The sequence below is a fragment of the Mobula birostris genome, chromosome 3, assembly GCF_030028105.1.
Source record: "Mobula birostris isolate sMobBir1 chromosome 3, sMobBir1.hap1, whole genome shotgun sequence".
NCBI classification, from domain to species: Eukaryota; Metazoa; Chordata; class Chondrichthyes; order Myliobatiformes; family Myliobatidae; genus Mobula; species Mobula birostris.
This window is the reverse complement of record NC_092372.1, coordinates 40,384,955-40,404,555: the sequence shown is the minus strand read 5'-3', so window position 1 is coordinate 40,404,555 and position 19,601 is coordinate 40,384,955. Positions and strand designations below refer to the sequence as shown.

General features: G+C 41.9%; 1 protein-coding gene across 1 annotated transcript in view; it reads right to left on the bottom strand.

The window, feature by feature from the left end:
* The window catches only part of itga1 (integrin, alpha 1), a 219,315-nt gene that overhangs the window by 168,189 nt on the left and 31,525 nt on the right, over window positions 1-19,601 (bottom strand). Inside the window, 3 exon segments of the mRNA XM_072252495.1 lie at window positions 1,984-2,098; window positions 3,173-3,261; window positions 6,088-6,200. Coding sequence (XP_072108596.1) covers window positions 1,984-2,098; window positions 3,173-3,261; window positions 6,088-6,200 — 317 coding nt within the window.

The following is a 19,601-nucleotide window of genomic DNA, read 5'->3' as shown; positions in this document are numbered from 1 at the left end:
ATAAGTACTTAAAGGTAATTACAGATCTCTCTGTACCTCGCTGGTCATTATTATGAGGGGTAATTCTTGTAACACACTCATGTCCCTTCCGCCTTCTGAATTCTCTTCTCATTTAAAAAAATACTCCACACCCTTACTCTTTCTACCAAAGTGCACAAGCTCACACTTTGCTATTCTGTATTCCATCTGCTACTTCCTTACCCACTCTCCAAACATGTCCAAGTCCATTAGCATACTCTTTGCCTCCTCAATACTACCTGTCCCTCCACTTATCCTGGTATCACCCGCAAACTTGCGCTACAATTCCATCAGTTCCTTCATCCAGATCACTAATATATAAATTGAAAAGATGCAGTCCCAACACTGGCCCTTGCCTAGATACGGTAGGAATTGAGAGGATGTTTCCAGTTGTGGGAGAGTTTCGGGCCAGAGGGCACAGCCTCTGAATACAATGATAGGTCTTTGGAACTGAGATGAGGAGGAGGAATTTCTTTAGTAAGATAGTAGTGAATTTGTTGGGTAGCGAGGCCGAGATACGCCTCTATCAAAGGAGGGGTTAGGTGTTATTTCCCTCCGCTAGCCTACAGGTTACCCTTGGGAAAGGTGTAGCACCTGCTTAGCCCCCCAATCAGGGTCATGTGAAGCCATGGGAGCAGGTGGTGGATGGTCGTATGAACAGCTGGTGCATTTTACAAGTCCTGACGCCAGGCAGACAGTCTCTGAAGAGTAATAATAAAGGCTGGGGTCACCCAGCTTGTAAAGACACTATCCGGAAGAAGGCAATAACAAGCCAAGAGCAATCATGGACATATAAAGACCATGATTGTCCAGGTCATAGGACACAGCACATAGAAAGAAAGGTGAATCTGTAGAATTCATTGTCATAGACAGGTGTGGAGGTCAGGTCAATGGGTGTATTTAAAGCTGAAGTTGATAGGTTCTTGATTAGTAAGGACATGAAAGGTTATGGGGAAAAGGCAGGGGAATGGTGTTGTGAGGTTCAATAAAGCACGGATGATTGAATGGTGAAGCAGACAATGGGCTGAATGACCCAATTCTGTTCCTGTATCTTATTGTCCAATTTGTCTTCACAAGACTGAAGGAAGTCATTTGACCCATTGATTTCATTTTGACTTAGACATTCCTATTCATCCTGTTCCCTCGTCAATTTTCGTTTAACCTATTAGTCATTCCATTCCTATCAATAACCCCTGAGTTTTCTGCTACCCATCTACTTTAGGTGCAGTTCATAGCAACCATGTTTCTGCAATATGAGAGGTAATCAAGTGACCTTGCAAGTCCTTGCAAGAGGAGGATACATAAGCCCTTTGTAAATGCAGAAGGAGAGCACTGCCCATCAACTAGCCACCTGCCCATCCTGTCAAGGCTCCTGCCCCATCTGGTAATGGTAATGGTCTCTGTTTTATAAATAAGTGATATTGGCCTTATTAGCCACCACAGAACCGATAAAACTGTATGGAAACAAATCATCCTCAATCCTATAGGGCTGTTCACGGCATGTGAAAGTGAACACTATCTTAATAAGTAAAATATAAAACTCGAGGACTAATATTGCTAAGCATAACTTGAAATCTCTGCTTTTACTAGTTTGGTCATCATCCTCCAGTTTGAAAAGTCAAAAGGCTAACATCTTTTAACACACTCAAATGGCTATATAAATATTTTTATTGCCACAACATTTTCTCTTGGGAACTTCCAGCATTTTCTGAAATCAACCTTTCTTCTAAGAAAAGTGCTTTTTTCACATCAGAACTAATTTTTAACAAGACCCATTCTGGCAATGTTTAATGAAAATTATCAATAAGTCTGGGGCTTTGCTTTGTTTCCAAACCTTCGTACTGCTTTTTCCCTAAATAGCAATACTGTTTAAAGAATCTTCCATATATGCTCATTTTAACGTTAACTCTGTTTAAACTTGATTACTTGTGAAACCATGTACAACTGTAATGCTTTGCTGCATACCTTTTACTGTAGGAGCTATGGTGTTTACAACTTGAAAAGTGGAGCTTACATTCGAACAGGCACCAACTGTATAGTACAGGCCTCCACACTTGTAGGCATAAAGTGGTCCACATGCCTGAAATAAAGAGTATGGAATAAGCATACTTTAAAACGTTTGTAAAACACTAATCATCTCCCTCTTCTATTGTTTTTCCCTTTCTCCTTCTCTTCTACTGATAGTTACACAGACAAGGAAAATAGCTATTCATTGTGGTCACCCCAAAGAAAGAATCTAGACAACATCTACTGTTTAAGGAAGCATGGAGATATCCAGACAGGTTGCTTTCTATGGTGCATTGAGAAAATTTGGTGAGGGTCAATGGGGCCAGACCAAATTTCTTTAGCCTCTTGAGGAAATAGGGACCTTGGTGAGCCTTCCTGACCATTGCATCCATGTAGTTGGACCAGGACTGGCTATTGGTGATGCTCACTCCTACGAACTTGAACCTCGTAACCCTCTCAACTTCAACATCGTTGATGTAGAGAGGAGCCCTAAATGATGCTTGAAGGAGAGGCTGCATGGCAAAACAGTAGAGGAAACTTTGCTGCTATTTATTTCGCTTCATGAGATTTTTTAGTGATGCGTTGCTTGAATTGTAGGCTTTTATAGAAACAACCAAGTAAACTTGAACTCACTGCAAAAGTTCTGCAATATTATCATGGATGTTTACAGAATACAGTCCTGTCAGCTGCCTCTTGCCATCACTGTATTTTCATCATGCTTCAGGATCTTTGTTAACAGGCCAGACAATAACCAAAGCCTGCACCACTCCTAAGGCATCTTTAGTGTGACAACATGTAAAATGTAGAATTGCTTCAAAGGAGTTTATAAGCCAAATTCATGGTTAAATCACACAGATATTGAAACAAATGACCAAAAATTTGCTCATGGCATGCCTTTAGGGGGTAATCTGAGATACATGAAGTGACCTCCAGAGAGAAGGGCTTTGCATTTGAAGGTCTGAATATAGTCAAGAATCCAGAATTGGAGAAGACTTGATTACAAAGATATAGAGGTGTAAGGATATGGAGGGAAAAAGTCCAATCCAGATAGGACGCTTTCTATGGTGCATTGAGAAATCATAGAAAGTATGATATATGATCTCTATGTACACAACACAATTAAAGTTTTAGGATTTAGGACTCTTACCAGAAAGCCTCCATTAGGATTTGCTGCCAGTGACAGTCCTAGTGTCATGTTTTCCTTCACTTCAGTGATATTAGGTACTGTTAAGTATTCTGTAACAAGAAAGAAGCATCAAATCACCAAACCCTTATTTTCTGTCATCTTGTCCTGAAGACAACTCATCCCCGAAGAGCCTGGTTTGTTTGGTCCAGTCTCCTGGCACTAATGTGAGCAAGGGAACATGGAACAGTTTTAGAAGTTGTCATCTAGAGAGACAGTGGAGCAGGATGGAGATGCTAGACCCAGTACCAGTGCTGATTACTGGAAATGACAGCTTACAGATAAGCAGGAAATGGAGCCTAATTGTATCCCGCAAGATTCAAAACACTTCAAGGCTTGGTGTCAATCGTCCACAGGTCTGAAGATCTCTGTCAGTATTTGGTTAGAAGTAGCTAATCATGGAAATGGCACCGGTTCCAATATTTGGTTGAATCTGTCTTGGGAATGGACACTATGGATTTTCCATTTGTCACAGGTGATCCAAGACCATACTTGATATTAGAATGCTAGTACAGAAGCCACCCAGAAAACCTGTTTACATAATCCTTACAAATCGGTTAGTGAGCTCCCAGTCCAGTGAAGACTCTCTTATATTATATAATGTAAAAAAAACATGGCAGATGCTGGAAATTGGTAGCAAATAAAAACAGAAAATATTGGAATCACCTACTAAGGCAGATAGCATTGGTGGAAAGAGAAAATGAATTAAAGTTTGGGTCTGGATCTGAAGGTTAACTGTGTCTTTCTTCCCTCAGTTCTTGCCTAATCTGCTGAGTGTTTGCAGCATTTTCAGTTGTCATTTAATCTCTTTTGCCTTATACCCTATAATATTGGTGTGGACAGTGAGGACAATATGAGTGAGGGTGATGTTCTGGAGCATGTTGATATTAAGAGAGAGGAGGTATTGGATTTGTTAAAATACATTAGGACGGATAAGTCCCTGGGGCCGGACAGAATATTCCCCAGGCTGCTTCGTGAGGTGAGGGAAGAGATTGCTGAGCCTCTGGCTAGGATCTTTATGTCCTCGTTGTCCACGGGAATGGTACCAGAGGATTGGAGGGAGGCGAATGTTGTCCCCTTGTTCAAAAAAGGTAGTAGGGATAGTCCGGGTAATTATAGACCAGTGAGCCTTACGTCTGTGGTGGGAAAGCTGTTGGAAAAGATTCTTAGAGATAGGATCTATGGGCATTTAGAGAATTATGGTCTGATCAGGGACAGTCAGCATGGCTTTGTGAAGGGCAGATCATGTCTAACAAGCCTGATAGAGTTCTTTGAGGAGGTGACCAGGCATATAGATGAGAGTAGTGCAGTGGATGTGATCTATATGGATTTTAGTAAGGCATTTGACAAGGTTCCACACGGTAGGCTTATTCAGAAAGTCAGAAGGCATGGGATCCAGGGAAGTTTGGCCAGGGGGATTCAGAATTGGCTTGCCTGCAGAAGGCTGAGGGTTGTGGTGGAGGGAGTGCATTCGGATTGGAGGGTTGTGACCTGTGGTGTCCCACAAGGATCGGTTCTGGGACCTCTACTTTTCGTGATTTTTATTAATGACCTGGATGTGGGGGTAGAAGGGTGGGTTGGCAAGTTTGCAGACGACACAAAGGTTGGTGGTGTTGTAGGTAGTGTAGAGGATTGTCGAAGATTGCAGAGAGACATTGGTAGGTTGCAGAAGTGGGCTGAGAAGTGGCAGATGGAGTTCAACCCAGAGAAGTGTGAGGTGGTACACTTTGGAAGGACAAACTCCAAGGCAGAGTACAAAGTAAATGGCAGGATACTTGGTAGTGTGGCGGAGCAGAGGGATCTGGGGGCACATGTTCACAGATCCCTGAAAGTTGCCTCACAGGTAGATAGGGTAGTTAAGAAAGCTTATGTGGTGTTAGCTTTCATAAGTCGAGGGATAGAGTTTAAGAGTCGCGAGGTAATGATGCAGCTCTATAAAACTCTGGTTAGGCCACACTTGGAGTACTGTGTCCAGTTCTGGTCGCCTCACTATAGGAAGGATGTGGAAGCATTGGAAAGGGTACAGAGGAGATTTACCAGGATGCTGCCTGGTTTAGAGAGTATGGATTATGATCAGAGATTAAGGGAGCTAGGGCTTTACTCTTTGGAGAGAAGGAGGATGAGAGGAGACATGATAGAGGTGTACAAGATATTAAGAGGAATAGATAGAGTGGATAGCCAGCGTCTCTTCCCCAGGGCACCACTGCTCAATACAAGAGGACATGGCTTTAAGGTAAGGGGTAGGAAGTTCAAGGGGGATATTAGAGGGAGGTTTTTTACTCAGAGAGTGGTTGGTGCGTGGAATGCACTGCCTGAGTCAGTGGTGGAAGCAGATACACTAGTTAAGTTTAAGAGACTACTATACAGGTATATGGAGGAATTTAAGGTGGGGGCTGGGTTATATGATGGGAGGCAGGGTTTGAGGGTCGGCACAACATTGTGGGCCAAAGGGCCTGTACTGTGCTGTACTATTCTATGTTCTATCTATAGTATCAGTGCCTGAGATATCTTATTAAGAGTGTACATGTGCATGTGTGCATTCTGAAAAGAAGCTGAAGCTGGAATAAAACATATACACGTTTCAAATCCCTTCATATTTCTCCTAGATTAGCCCTTAATAACCAGGAGTTTAGCAACGTTGTCAGAGAATGCCTCTAATTTTAACTTTACATTGAAGGAGGCACAAGTAACTGGTTTAAACTCCTTTACCAGTGGTGATTTCTAGCATAAATTGAACAGTTTAAATCACCTGGTTTTCTTTTCTCTTACTTACGCATTACACTCTTTTGTGAGATGATACAATAGTCTGATGAAAGTTAACACATTTATTTTATTCTTGCTCCATAATTTTCATGCCAGAAAATATATTTTAATTTTACCAGTCAAGTTTAGTTTCACACATTCTGGATGGCTGGTCTTGAACGTTGGGCATTTGTAGATATCACCAGTTCTATGTTTGGGCTGTCCTTCCCAAGGAGAACCAATCAGAAGCCTAAATGTAAAGAAAGAAACACTATGATGTTGTGATATTACCATAATATTGATAGGAGAATGAGGGGTCTAGTCAACCATAGAGTTTCCAATTCTGGTGGAAGATAACTACCAGTTCTGGATGACCTTCAGCAACTCACCGTTTGTCAGCACAGTTTTCAGCTACCATTTACAGTATATTCAGGATCTATTTCCCAGAGCTTTGTGGTAGTATACCATATGGTGGAGAGGGCCTTTGATGCAATGATGGAACTTAGTCTCTTAAACCACCAGTAGTGTCTTGTACAGCTGCGTCCGTGATAGGTAGAGTTAAAGACACATAGGTTTATCTCATGTGTTCATTCTGACCTTCAGAAGACATCTGACTCAATAGGCTTTGACAATTTTTGGCATTTTTTCAAGCCCTAAAGTTCTGGGAATAGTGCTACAAATGATTTAGTGATGTGTGCTCAAAATAATGAACATATCAGCAAATCTCCACTTACATCCACTACACCAGAAGTCCCAAATATTGCACAATGCATGACTAGCACATCATTCTCCTACCAACCATCTTTAGTAATCAGCATGGAGAACTAATATCCACGTGCACCATCATACCTGCAGATTCAGACATCGACCGCGACCCTGAACTGCATATCCACTGCCAGCTATTGAGGCATGGAAGGTACATTATCCAAGCACATTACGCATCACTCACTAATGGATTTGAAGGGCATAATCTGTGCTAGCAACAAACTTGGACTGGGGTGGCTGTAACTTCTTGCATCCCTCGAAAAAAAAGAGTGCCCAGCAAAATTATATTGGGACTGATAATTCTGATATCACATAGTTTCCCATCTGCCTTACATACCATTTCCCATCTCATATTCCAATCTCTTCTAATGCACAAACTGCCAATGATACAAACTTGCCTCTCTTGGTCTCACACTTGCCATCTCCAGCAAGGCCATGGTCCTATGGCTTTCTCATTTCAGAAGAGCAGCCAGGGAAGAAATGGTAAGAAAAGAGGTGCATCAAGATGAAAGTACTACTCGGACTCAGTTATTTGTTTGTGTCCATCAGACATGGATTGGGCTCAAACACATACGTCAGAGTTGGCTGCCACAGAATGAAGACATCATCACTCCTGCCATCATGCGTGACACTACCTGAATGATGTACTTTATAGACCAAATGGGCATCGAAGGAATGGAGGATCCTCTGGTTCAATGTATCTCTAAGTTCAGATTTAGTACAAACATATTAACATGAACAGTCTCTGGCAGCTAGCTCAGTGGCAAGGCCACAGTCTTTGCAAGGCTATCTACTTGGTGACCTCCATCTTGCTGGCAAGCAGAATGATCTGTTTCAACTCTTTCATAATAAAGAAAAAACATTAACCTTCCTAATAACAATAATAACAAATACTTTATGTGACAATGTGAGGCAAAATGCAATATATTTTGTAACTTCAGATTAGACCAAGCCACATCCATAGAAATGAATGGCCCTTGTAAACTTCATAGCTGTGAGCTATAAAGTTTTAGCCATGCTTTGTGACTGAGTTGAGCATGGAAATAAATCTAGTTCTTCTAACATGAGTAGTCAGTGTGATGCACCATATCACTTAAATACATGCAAGTGAACTTGTCCCTGAAAACCTTTAGTGGATATGACTCTTAACGAGGGTCATTCTAACTCTCCTCTTGCTTTTCCTTCCTTTTCTAACTGCTTAGCCCAACTCTTCATACCCCTTCATTATTCATTTCAGGTGCACTTGCAGAAGGTGGCCAGTAAACATCCATGCCTGAAAGGTACGGTCATTGTAAGCATCTTGGACAAATGGAAGTTTTGGGAATGAAAGGGTTAATGTATGAGGAGCGATTGGTGGCTCTGGACCTGTACTTGCTGGAGCTTAGAAGAATGAAGGTGGATTCCATTGAAACTATTGCAGACGTCCCACCCTGCAAAAACTCATTTCAGGGCGGTAGCACCCCTGCCCCCTGCAACCCCATATGCTCCCCACCCCCCTCCCCCATCCGTCGACCTCCAAGGGTGTATGTAATACTTTGTTTAGAGATTTTGTCTAATCTGTAAACAAAGTTGGGTATATGCAGCAAACGTGACATTAAAATATGTACTTATATTATCATGTTTATTCTATTACAACTTTAAGCAAGTCTACAGGGAGTTTGGCCTCATCACGTAGGACATCAATAGCGTAGCTTCTTGGCAGCTAGCCAGCTAGTTTAAATCAGGGGTCTCCAATGTTTTTTGCACCGCGGACCGGTTTAATATTGGCAATATTCTTGCGGACCGGCCGACCCCGGCGGCGGGGGAGGGGGGGTGGTGGGTGTTAAACAGCCCTGGAATATAGGTGAAAAGTCAACTATAAGTCACTTGTAAGTGGCTAATACACTCAATTTCGTTTCTAAAGGGGTTTATCTAACAAATTTAATATTAAACACACAGCGCGTATTTTCCTCGCATGAATGTAGTGATAAGTAAATTATAACAGTGGTCCCAAACCTCCGAGCCGCGAAGAATGCAGTGGTACAGTGGTAGCCAGAACACACCCAGCACATCTTTAAGAAAAAAGCCGAGGCGGGAGGAGAGAGTGCAGCGCGCCACGTGTGCGCAGCCCTCCAGTGAAAATGATATCATATCCGTTAAATAGGGGCCGTGGACAATTGTGATTTGATGGAGACAGACGTGAAAGCATAGAGGAACATCTGGAGAAATTTCTGAAATGCAGGTTCGCTGCTGTTTTTACTGTGTGATCCAGAATCTTCTGGAGAGAAGGCCTCAAAATCCCTGGCTTTGCCTGCTGTTGGCCACCGAGATTGAGGTCGAATCGTTCGGACAGAGATGGTGCTCGGTACTCGGTGTCGGAGAGCTGATTGGAGGCTCAAAGTTTTCGGACGACTCAGAGTCGGACTGTGGTCGAGCATGGCAGGGAGAATTTTTCTTCCTTCTCCCGTCTGCATGAGATGTGGGACATTTGAGAGACTTTGAACTTTTTACCGTGCTCATGGCCTGTTCTTCATCAAGTTATGGTATTGTTGCACTGTTGTAACTATATGTTATTATTATGTGGTTTTGTTAGTTTTTTCAGTCTTGGTCTGTCTTGTGCTTTGTGATATCACACCGGAGGAAATATTGTATCATTTCTTAATGCATGCATTACTAAACGACAAAGAGGACTGTGTGTCTTCATAATCTAAAAAAAATAAACAAGCTAATTGATTAGGTGCCGCCCGCCATGTAAATATCGGCCCAGATCAGAGACGACGCAATCGGCAATCGCCTCTGATCTGGGCTGACATTTACGTGCCGGGCGGCACCTAATTAATTAGCTTGTTTATTTCTGCTTTTTGCTTAAAGATGTGCTGGGTGCGTTCCAACCTCTGCTGTATTCTCCACGGCCCGGAGGATGGGGACCTCTGAATTATAAGTCACTTATAAGTCAATAGCATCATAACATTTTACGTAACGTTTGGATATTAAACACAGCGCATATTTTCCTCGTATGAACATAAAATCATTGCAACACACCAATATCGCTGAATCAGTGTGAGCCCTGGGCTTGTTTCCCTATCGAGGGGTGATGGGAGACAGCGATACTCGAAGGGGGTTCCTTATGTCCAGTCTATTCCGCAATTATTTTTCGTTGCATTCATTGCAGAAAACACCACTTCACAGAAATATGTTGGAAATGGAAGCAACGTTTTCAGTGCTTTCGTGGCTACCTCAGGATACTCAGCCTTGACTTTGATCCGGAATGCCGGTAGAGATGTTATGTCAAACATACTTTTCAGCCCATCGTCATTTGTAAGCTTGAGGAGTTGATCTTTTTCCCACACTGACATGGATGATTCACCGGGGACATTCACTAATGGGCCACGGACCCATTCCTTTGTAGGTCACTGATGACCTCGCGTGCGTTAAAATTCAACATTGTGTGTCAGGGAATGAGGAAAGGTGCAGCTGACTCATATCGTTTCATATCGCCAAATCATATCGTTTCCTCACGGCCCGGTGGTTGGGGACCACTCTTAGTACAAAGAGAGACCAATCGGGATGCTCGCCCTCCCTCTAAAAAAAAAATCTGTTTCTGGGATATTGTATATAATTTCCGGGCATCAGAGAGCCACTATCAATATGCAGGAGACTCCCGAAACTTCCGGGAGAGGTGGAATGTCTGCTACTGAATATTGAAAGGCCTAGATAGAGTGGATGTGGAGAAGAAATTTCTTATAGTGGGGGAGTCTAGGACTGGAGAGCACAGCCTCAGAAAGGAAGGATGTCCATTTGGACCAGTAATGTGGAGGAATTCTTTAGCCAGAGGGTGGGGAATATCTGGAATTCATTGTCTGGGAGTATATTTAAGGCAGAGGTTGATAGGCTCTTAATTAATAAGGGTGTCAAAGATTACGAGGAGAAAGCAGGTGATGGGGTTGAGAGGGAAAATAATTCATCTGCGATGGAAAGACAGAGCATACCACATGGGCCGAATAGCTTAATTCTGCTCCTATGACTTCTGTTCTTATGGTCTAAAGCTTATCTGCTGTGAATCAACATTTATACGCTTTACAAATTCCAAAGAAGTTAAAAATAACAATCATTCAGTTAGAGTCAATCAGCATCTAATAAGCAAGCTCCTGATAACACTTTTACTGAGCAAAGTTTGGGAGTGGGGTTATTGATGCTGCCAAATATTTGATTCTCCCATTTATTTCTAACGTAAGGTACTGTCTAATTCCAGTTCTGTAGTACTTTCATTAACTCAGTTTTGATTGCTTAACCTGTATATTTCTGGTGCCTGTGAGTGTCACATATGCTGGCAACTTTTCCCAAATACGGTAAGTATACAAGCATGGGTGTGGGACAAACTGGAAACAAATCAGCAACCACAGCAGTGCAGCAACATCCTGCAATCCCTTAAAGTTTTTTTTTCATGCAATAAGGAATTTATTTATACAGACCAATCATTGATACATAAATAATTAACTTTTAAGCCTCTATGTAACCCCTACTGATACTGTTCTGATCATGGAAGAAAAATAGGATTGGCTTCACTTTTTGTTAACTGCAACATCTCTAAGTCTTCTCCAAGTCTACGACTGCTAATGATAAACTGCAAACCGTAATTTTTCTCCTGAAAGATAACACAAATTATTTTGAAAGCAATTTGCTTCATTCATGCCACAACTACTTCACATTCAAGTTCAGCAATGATTGTTTCATTTCATTATGTTATTTAATCATGATACATCCGCTACCATTAAAGCATAGCAGCCTATTTAAAGTCTTTGCAATCATTTTCAAAATAAGAAGGTCAGGTTAATTTGGTCTAATAAATCCTTTAAATCCTAACAATTGTATTGAATTCTTTCCACACAGTACCTGAGTTATAAATAAGTCTGCCAAATTGCATTTACATTCTGGATGCTATCAGAAATCTAACCGCAAAATGAAGACAAACAGGAAAAAGCAACTTTGAAATTATTACATATTGCAAACATTGACATGTAGCCAGCAAAATACTTCCATCAAGTGGATAATTATCTGTGTTGCCTTCACTGCTACACACCCTGAGCAAGCTACACGAAAACTTAACTAGTGTCAAAATGAATGAAACAAAGTTTTGCTCAGGATATGGGAACTATTTTAGACAACTGTAAGTTCTGGTGACATGAATTTGTGTTCTGTTGTTTAATATAAAACATACAAATAACTAAATTATCAGATAATAATTTACACAACAGTGTGTTGATTGTTAAGCGTTGAAGAAATCACAGAAACACTAATCATATGTTTCAAGACATCATTTCTGTCAGAAAAAATAGCTGAGTGAAATTATAAGCCTTATGAGTCTTGGTATTGGTTACCCAATTAAAATAAAAACTGTTTTATATCTAAGAACCATTTATAACTTCTGTATACTTAAAGTATAACCTACGGGATTAGCAGGGATTGCGGTGGACATACAGGTTTTTTTGCAACCTGAATGGCCCACTTGTGTAAATTAACTTGAGTGGGCCTCAGTTCCTGGCTCTTGACTTCTATTTGCAGAAATATCCTGTACTCCATCAAAAGCAAACTCTCTTTCAACAGTTCTATTTCCACTTCTGAAAGTTCTTTTACAATTCCCACTTCCTTCTTTCTTTCAGAATCTCTATCAAACCTTTGGTTGGGACTTTGCAATCAGTGATGATTGCTGAACTTGGCACTAATCCAGAAATGTTTTGTGGACCCTCTTGTGCCATTTAATGCCACGATTGCTTTTACTGCCTAGTTCTATTGACAAGACACACAATTCATTTTAATATTTTCGTTTTTAGGATCTAAGAAACATTGGCAAGGGCGATAGATGCCCTTGAGAAAGTGATGGTGAGGTGTCTTCTCAACCTATTGCAGTACTTCTGGTAAAGGTATTCCCACAATCCTTTTGGCTAGAGAGTTTGACTAAGTGAAGATGAAGGGATTGCTGTAGGTATGCATGTCAGGATGCTGCATCATTTGGAAGTGAGCATGTAAATTGGTGGTGTTTCCATAAATCTGAAGCTCTTGCTCTTCTCAACTGTGGAGGTTGTATGCTTGGTAATAAGACTGTCAAAATAGCTTGGGTGAGCAAACAGAGTATTTTGTGGTCGGTGTCCACTGCAGTGACTGTGTGCTAGTGACAGAACGTATGAATGTTTACAATAGTATGGAGTATACCAATCGAACAGGCTGTTTTGCCTTCAATAGCGTGAGTTTCTTATATGTTTTCGGAACTGCACTGGGGAGTTTTCCACACATTCCTGAGTTGTGCATGGTGGTGCTGGACAAGCTTTAGAGTTCCTCTGAAATGTTACAGCCACAGCACATACGAGGGTGCAACACACATCAAAGTTGCTGGTGAACGCAGCAGGCCAGGCAGCATCTCTAGGAAGAGGTACAGTCGATGTTTCGGGCCGAGACCCTTTGTCAGGACTAACTGAAGGAAGAGCTAGTAAGAAATTTGAAAGTGGGAGAGGGAGGGGGAGATCCAAAATGATAGCAGAAGACAGGAGGGGGAGGGATGTAGCCAAGAGCTGGACAGGTGATTGGCAAAAGGGATATGAGTGGATCATGGGACAGGAGGCCCAGGGAGAAGGAAAGGGGAGAGGGGGGGAAAACCCAGAGGATGGGCAAGGGGTATAGTCAGAGGGACAGAGGGAGAAAAAGGAGAGAGAGAGAAAGAATGTGTGTATATAAATAAATAACGGATGGGGTACGAGGGGGAGGTGGGGCATTAGCGGAAGTTAGAGAAGTCACTGTTCATGCCATCAGTTTGGAGGTTACCCAGACGGAATATAAGGTACTATAAGCCTACTGACTCTCACAGCTATCTGGACTATTCCTCTTCTTACCCTGTCTCTTGCAAAAATGCCATCCCCTTCTCTCAATTCCTCCGTCTCCGCCGCATCTGCTCTCAGGATGAGGCTTTTCATTCCAGAACGAGGAAGATGTCCTTTTTTAAAGAAAGAGGCTTCCCTTCCTCCACCATCAACTCTGCTCTCAAACACATCTCCCCCACTTCACGCACATCTGCTCTCACTCCATCCTTCCATCACCACACTAGGAATAGGGTTCCCCTGGTCCTCGCCTACCACCCCACCAGCCTCCGGGTCCAACATATTATTCTCCGTAACTTCCGCCACCTCCAATGGGATCCCACCACTAAGCACATCTTTCCCTCCCCCCCCTCTGCTTTCCGCAGGGATTGCTCCCTACGCGATTCCCTTGTCCATTCGTCCCCCTCATCCCTCCCCACTGATCTCCCTCCTGGCACTTATCCTTGTAAGCAGAACAAGTGCTACACCTGCCCTTACACTTCCTCCCTTACCACCATTCAGGGCCCCAGACAGTCCTTCCAGGTGAGATCACACTTCACCTGTGAGTCGGCTGGTGTGATATACTGTGCCTGGTGCTCCCGATGTGGCCTTCTATATATTGGCGAGACCCCACGCAGACTGGGAGACCATTTTGCTGAACACCTACGCTCTGTCCACCAGAGAAAGCAGGATCTCCCAGTGATGATGCCCCACCCAGAGGATGGGGCATTAGCGGAAGTTAGAGAAGTCAATGTTCATGCCATCAGGTTGGAGGCTACCCAGACGGGATATAAGGTGTTGTACCTCCAACCTGAGTGTGGCTTCATTTAATTCCATGTCCCATTCCCATTCTGATATGTCTATCAATGGCCTCCTCTACTGTAAAGATGAAGTCACACTCAGGTTGGAAGAACAACACCTTGTATTCTGTCTGGGTAGCCTCCAACCTGATGGCATGAACATTGACTTCTCTAACTTCCGCTAATGCCCCATCGTCTGGGTTCCCCCCCCACCCTTTCCTTCTCCCTGGGCCTCCTGTCCCATGATCCTATCATATCCCTTTTGCCAATCACCTGTCCAGCTCTTGGCTCCATCCCTCCCCCTCCTGTCTTCTCCTATCATTTTGGATCTCCCCCTCTCTCTCCCACTTTTGAATCTCTTACTCACTCTTCCTTCAGTTAGTCCTGACGAAGGGTCTCGGCCCGAAACGTCGACTGTCCCTCTTCCTAGAGATGCTGCCTGGCCTGCTGCATTCACCAGCAACTTTGATGTGTGTTGCTTGAATTTCCAGCATCTGCAGAATTCCTTGTGTCGTCGTATATATGAGGGTGGCCCAGATGAGTTTCTGATCAGTGGTGATCTTAGGATGTTGGTGCTGTGGGACTCAGTGAAGATAATGCTACTGAATGTCAAAATAGGTGGATAGACTTTTTTTTAAGGAAATCTTCATCTGTGACAAGACACATGCTTCCTTTGCTGAAAAGTAGCGGCTGAACATTATGTACTTCTGACCTTTCTGATGGAAGGAAATTCATTGAAGAAGTAGGTGAAGTTGTTTGGGTCCAAATCATTGCCCTGAAGGATGCCTACAGTGATATCCTGGAACTAAGATAATTGATCTCCCATAAACATTTTCCTTTGTGCAAGGCAAGGCTCTGACCACTGAAGTCTGTTCCTCTTGATTTTCATTGCCTTGCAATGTGTACTGAGGCTGTAACCTCTTAGTCAATGTCAATATGACCAAGAAACTGATTGCAGACATCAGGAAAGGGAAACCAGAGGCCCATGATCCAGTACTCATTGGAAATTCTCAAAGGACCAGTCCAGGACCCATCAAATAAATATAATTGCAAAGAAAGCACAACAGCGCCTCTACTTCCTTAGGAGTCTGCGGAGATTCGACATGACATCAAAAATCTTGGCAAACTTCTATAGGTGTGTGGTGGAAAGTGTACAGTCTGGGTGCATTACAGCCTGTATGGGAACACCAATGCTTTTGAGCATAATGTCCTATAAAAGGAAGTGGAGTTTGGCCGAATACATCACAGGTAAAACCCTCCCAAACACTGAGCATGAAATGTCATAGAAGAGCAGCATCCATCATCAAAGATATTCACCACCAAGGCCACACACATCAAAGTTGCTGGTGAACGCAGCAGGCCAGGCAGCATCTCTAGGAAGAGGTACAGTCGACGTTTCAGGCTGAGACCCTTCGTCAGGACAGGCCATGCTCTTTTCTTGCTGCTACTGAATGACCACCAAGGCCATGCTCTTTTCTTGCTGCTGCCATCAGGTGCAGGTGGCTCAGGACTTGTACCACAGATTTAAGAACAGTTACTACTCCTCAAACATTAGGCTTTTGGACAAAAAGGAATAGCTACACTCATTCCATTTCTGGTGTTTCCACAACTGATAGTCTCACTTTAAAGACTCTGTCCTGTTATTTCATTCTCTCACATTTCATGTTACTTCATACTTGTTATTTATTGCTATTTACTTACATTTCCATTTGCACAGTTTGTCGTTCATTGATCCTGTTTACAGTTACTGTTCCATAGGTTTGCTAAGTATGCTGGGACGAAAAAAAATTCTTGTTGTTGTATGTGGTGACATGTATGTACTCTGATGTTTCCTAATGTTGATAGTCAGTGTGATAGATGTATAAACGTTTGTAAAACTGAGACAGCTATACTGACACATATGTTTTGGCCGTGTTCTGTATTGAAACATTTTTGGAAATCTATTTTTTCTACAATGTCTAAAGTTTTAAAAATTAATTTACAACTTAATAAATTGACAGTTTTGTTTGGTATAATCCCTCAATATAATCATGGTATTTCTCTATCAGACCAACATGTAATTGCATTCATTACATTATTGGCCAGAAGGGCTATTTTGTTGAAATGGAAAGATGTTTCTGCTCCTACTTTGATACAATGGTTCTCTCAGGTGATGCTATGTCTTAGTTTGGAGAAAATCAGAAGTCGAACTTTTGATCCTCGACTTGATTTCGAGAAAAGGTGGGGTTCATTTGTCCACTACTATCATCTGATTTGAGTTATTTAATATAGTTTCCTTCTGATTTTTGTTTAAATGGATTTGAGTTGGCTGATTGATGTTTTTCTTTTATGGAAGCTTGTGTGACGTATAGCTTCGGGGTTGTGCTCCCAATGGGTTTTTTCCCATTTTTGTTTTAGTTAGTAGGGTTTTCTTTTACTTAGTTAGTAGGGGTTCTTTTTTGTTCTTTCTTTTTTTCTTTCAAAAAATATATTCTTAACACTTTATTTTTTCTTATTATTATTGATATATTGCTTAGCTCTGTTAATCAGTTATTTGCTAATTTAATTCTTCATTGTACATATTGAAATATTGACTTGATTACCTTAATGTATTTTTGTTGATCTTGAACAATAATTAATAAAAAGATTTAAAAAATGGAAATGAAATGTATTCTGATAATAAAATTTTTATTTGAACTTTCTGAACTTTGATGAGATCCAGATGAAACACAACCAGCACATTGGTATTTATACACATTGGTGATCAAGTTATTGGTGAGTAAATGCCAGTTTTGATGACACCTTCAATCACCCTGCTGATGACTGACTGAGATCAGATTTACAGAGATGTAATAGGTCTGATTGGATTGTTTTTGTGAACAGTGCTTTCCACTAGGTTTTCTACATGTCATTAATCTTTGAAGACAGTCACTAAAGTTGATGGTAGGTCGTAAACAGGAGATTTTCTTGTTCAAGTTTAACCTGATACTATGAAGATGCCAAGGCTTATTCCCACTGTTCCACTCCCTCTGGTCCATTTGTCTTGCAAATTAATTAAGAACATACCCAGTTGATAGAGAAATCTCCCATGCTCTCTGTGTGGACAACATTGTCAGGTCATTGCTTGACTAGTATAAGGATATCCTTCCCAATTTAGACACTTGACCACATATATTTGTGCAGAGGATTGTGCAAGGTCACCTGAGTTTGGATAATTTTGCCATGCTTAGTGTCACGTGCTGCACACTTTTATTTCCCTCTTTCAATCCAGCAGTACTGTACTTGCTTGTTTTTGCATGGGTCATTTCAGAGGGAATTTTCAAGTTGGTCACCTATAGACCAGACCTGGTAAGAATAGCATGTTCTCACCATGGGCTAGCATTAGATAAATCAAGAGATTTTTGTGCAAAACAATAACTTTTATATATGGTGATCATTACTAATGATTAGTTTATTAAAAAAACAGCTAGGTCTTAATTTCAAGTCTACATCTGCTTTGGTGGAATCTGAATGTGGAAATCTGGATTGTTAGTCTCAGCCACCTTGGACTGCATTATGACAAATACTTCAGTACTAGGCACAATGATCATCCTATTAGCGCAAAGATCAAAGAGAGTTGGAATTGTAAATCTACAGAAGTCTAGTAGTTAAGAACAAAGAACAGAGAGACCAAAGTTGGCGGAGCAATGTGTTCTGCCTTTCCCATGGCCCATAGACAAGAAATACTCTACTCAAAATCATAGGCAAGAGTTAACCAATCAGGATACTGAATTTGTCAGACTGCTTAGAAAATGAGGAGGAGTAGGATAATTCTGAGCAAATGCGAGTGTTGTGTGTGTGTGTGTGTGTGTGCGTGTGTGTGCATGTGTGTGTGCATGCGTGCGCGTGCGTGTGGTGGGCTGGTGGGGTTTAACCTTCTCCACTATATGTCATGTGATTTTTAAAAAACTCATTCCATGGCTTTGCAGACTGTGCCAGCTCATCCTGAATTGCTCCAGAGAAAATGCTGGTGGACTGTCTTCTTAAACAGTTGCAGTCCTTGAGGTACAGGCATACCCCCTACCCTGTGCTGCAAGGCGAAAGTTTCCAGGACTTTGAACCGGTGACAGTGAAGGAACAGTGATACATTTCCAAGTCAGCATGGTATGTAGCTTGCAGGGCAACTTCCAGGAGTTGGTGTTCCCATATTTTTGCTGCCTTGTCTTTTTTGTTGGTAAAGATTGCAAGCTAGGAAGATGCTGCCCAAGGAGCGTTGGTGAATTGTTGCAGTGCTTTCTGAAGAGATTACAAACTGCTGCTACTGTGAGTTGGTGTTGAGGTGAGTGAATGTACATGGATGGGTCCCTATAAAGCAGGATACCAAGTCATTACTCACTGTAGGATTCTTGGTCTGCTCTTGTAGCCACATTATTTATGTGGCTACGCAACTTCAGTTTCTGGTCAATAGCAGCTCCCAGGATATTGAAAGTGAGGAATTCATTGATAGAAATGTCATTGAATGTTAAGGAGTGACATGATACCATCCATTGATTGTTGCATTGGTCTATGGATGGATTCATTATCTGAGGAGTCATGAATGGGACTGAACATTGTACATCATTGATATTATTATCCTTTATATGAAATTCAAGTCACCCTGCAACTGTACACTCCTTATTTATCTTTACTATTTACCTTCCTAACATTCTATGAAGTGTCGTCTTGATGAAGTGTTTCGGAGATCTTGTTTGCTAATTACCACATAAGCTGTATACTATAATGAAAGAACTTGAAGCTGAATTAAACATTCAGTCTTCTCATTGAGATGTAGTAATTCCCATGATAGGGTATTCCATGCTAAGTAATTACTTATAATGTGCAATTTTTTATTATTAAAATATGCCTCATTTATTATTTGTTCCAGGGATATAATAATTTTGCCTACTTCTCTGTCAATCAGAGAACAACACTTATTAATCACAACATGCTGGAGGAACTCAGCAGGTCGGGCAGCATCCGTGGAAACGATCAGTCAACGTTTCGGGCCGGAACCCTTCGTCAGGACTGAAGAGGGAAGGGGCAGACACCCTATAAGGAAGGTGGGGGGAGGGTGGGAAGGAGAAGGCTGATAGGTCCAGGTGAAAAACCAGTAAGGGGAAAGATAAAGGGGTGGAGGAGGGGAAGCAGGGAGGTGATAGGCAGGAAAGGTGAAGAAGGAAAAGGGGAAAGCACAATGGGTGGTAGAAGGAGGCAGACCATGAGGGAGGTGATAGGCAGCTGGGGGAGGGGGCAGAGTGAAAC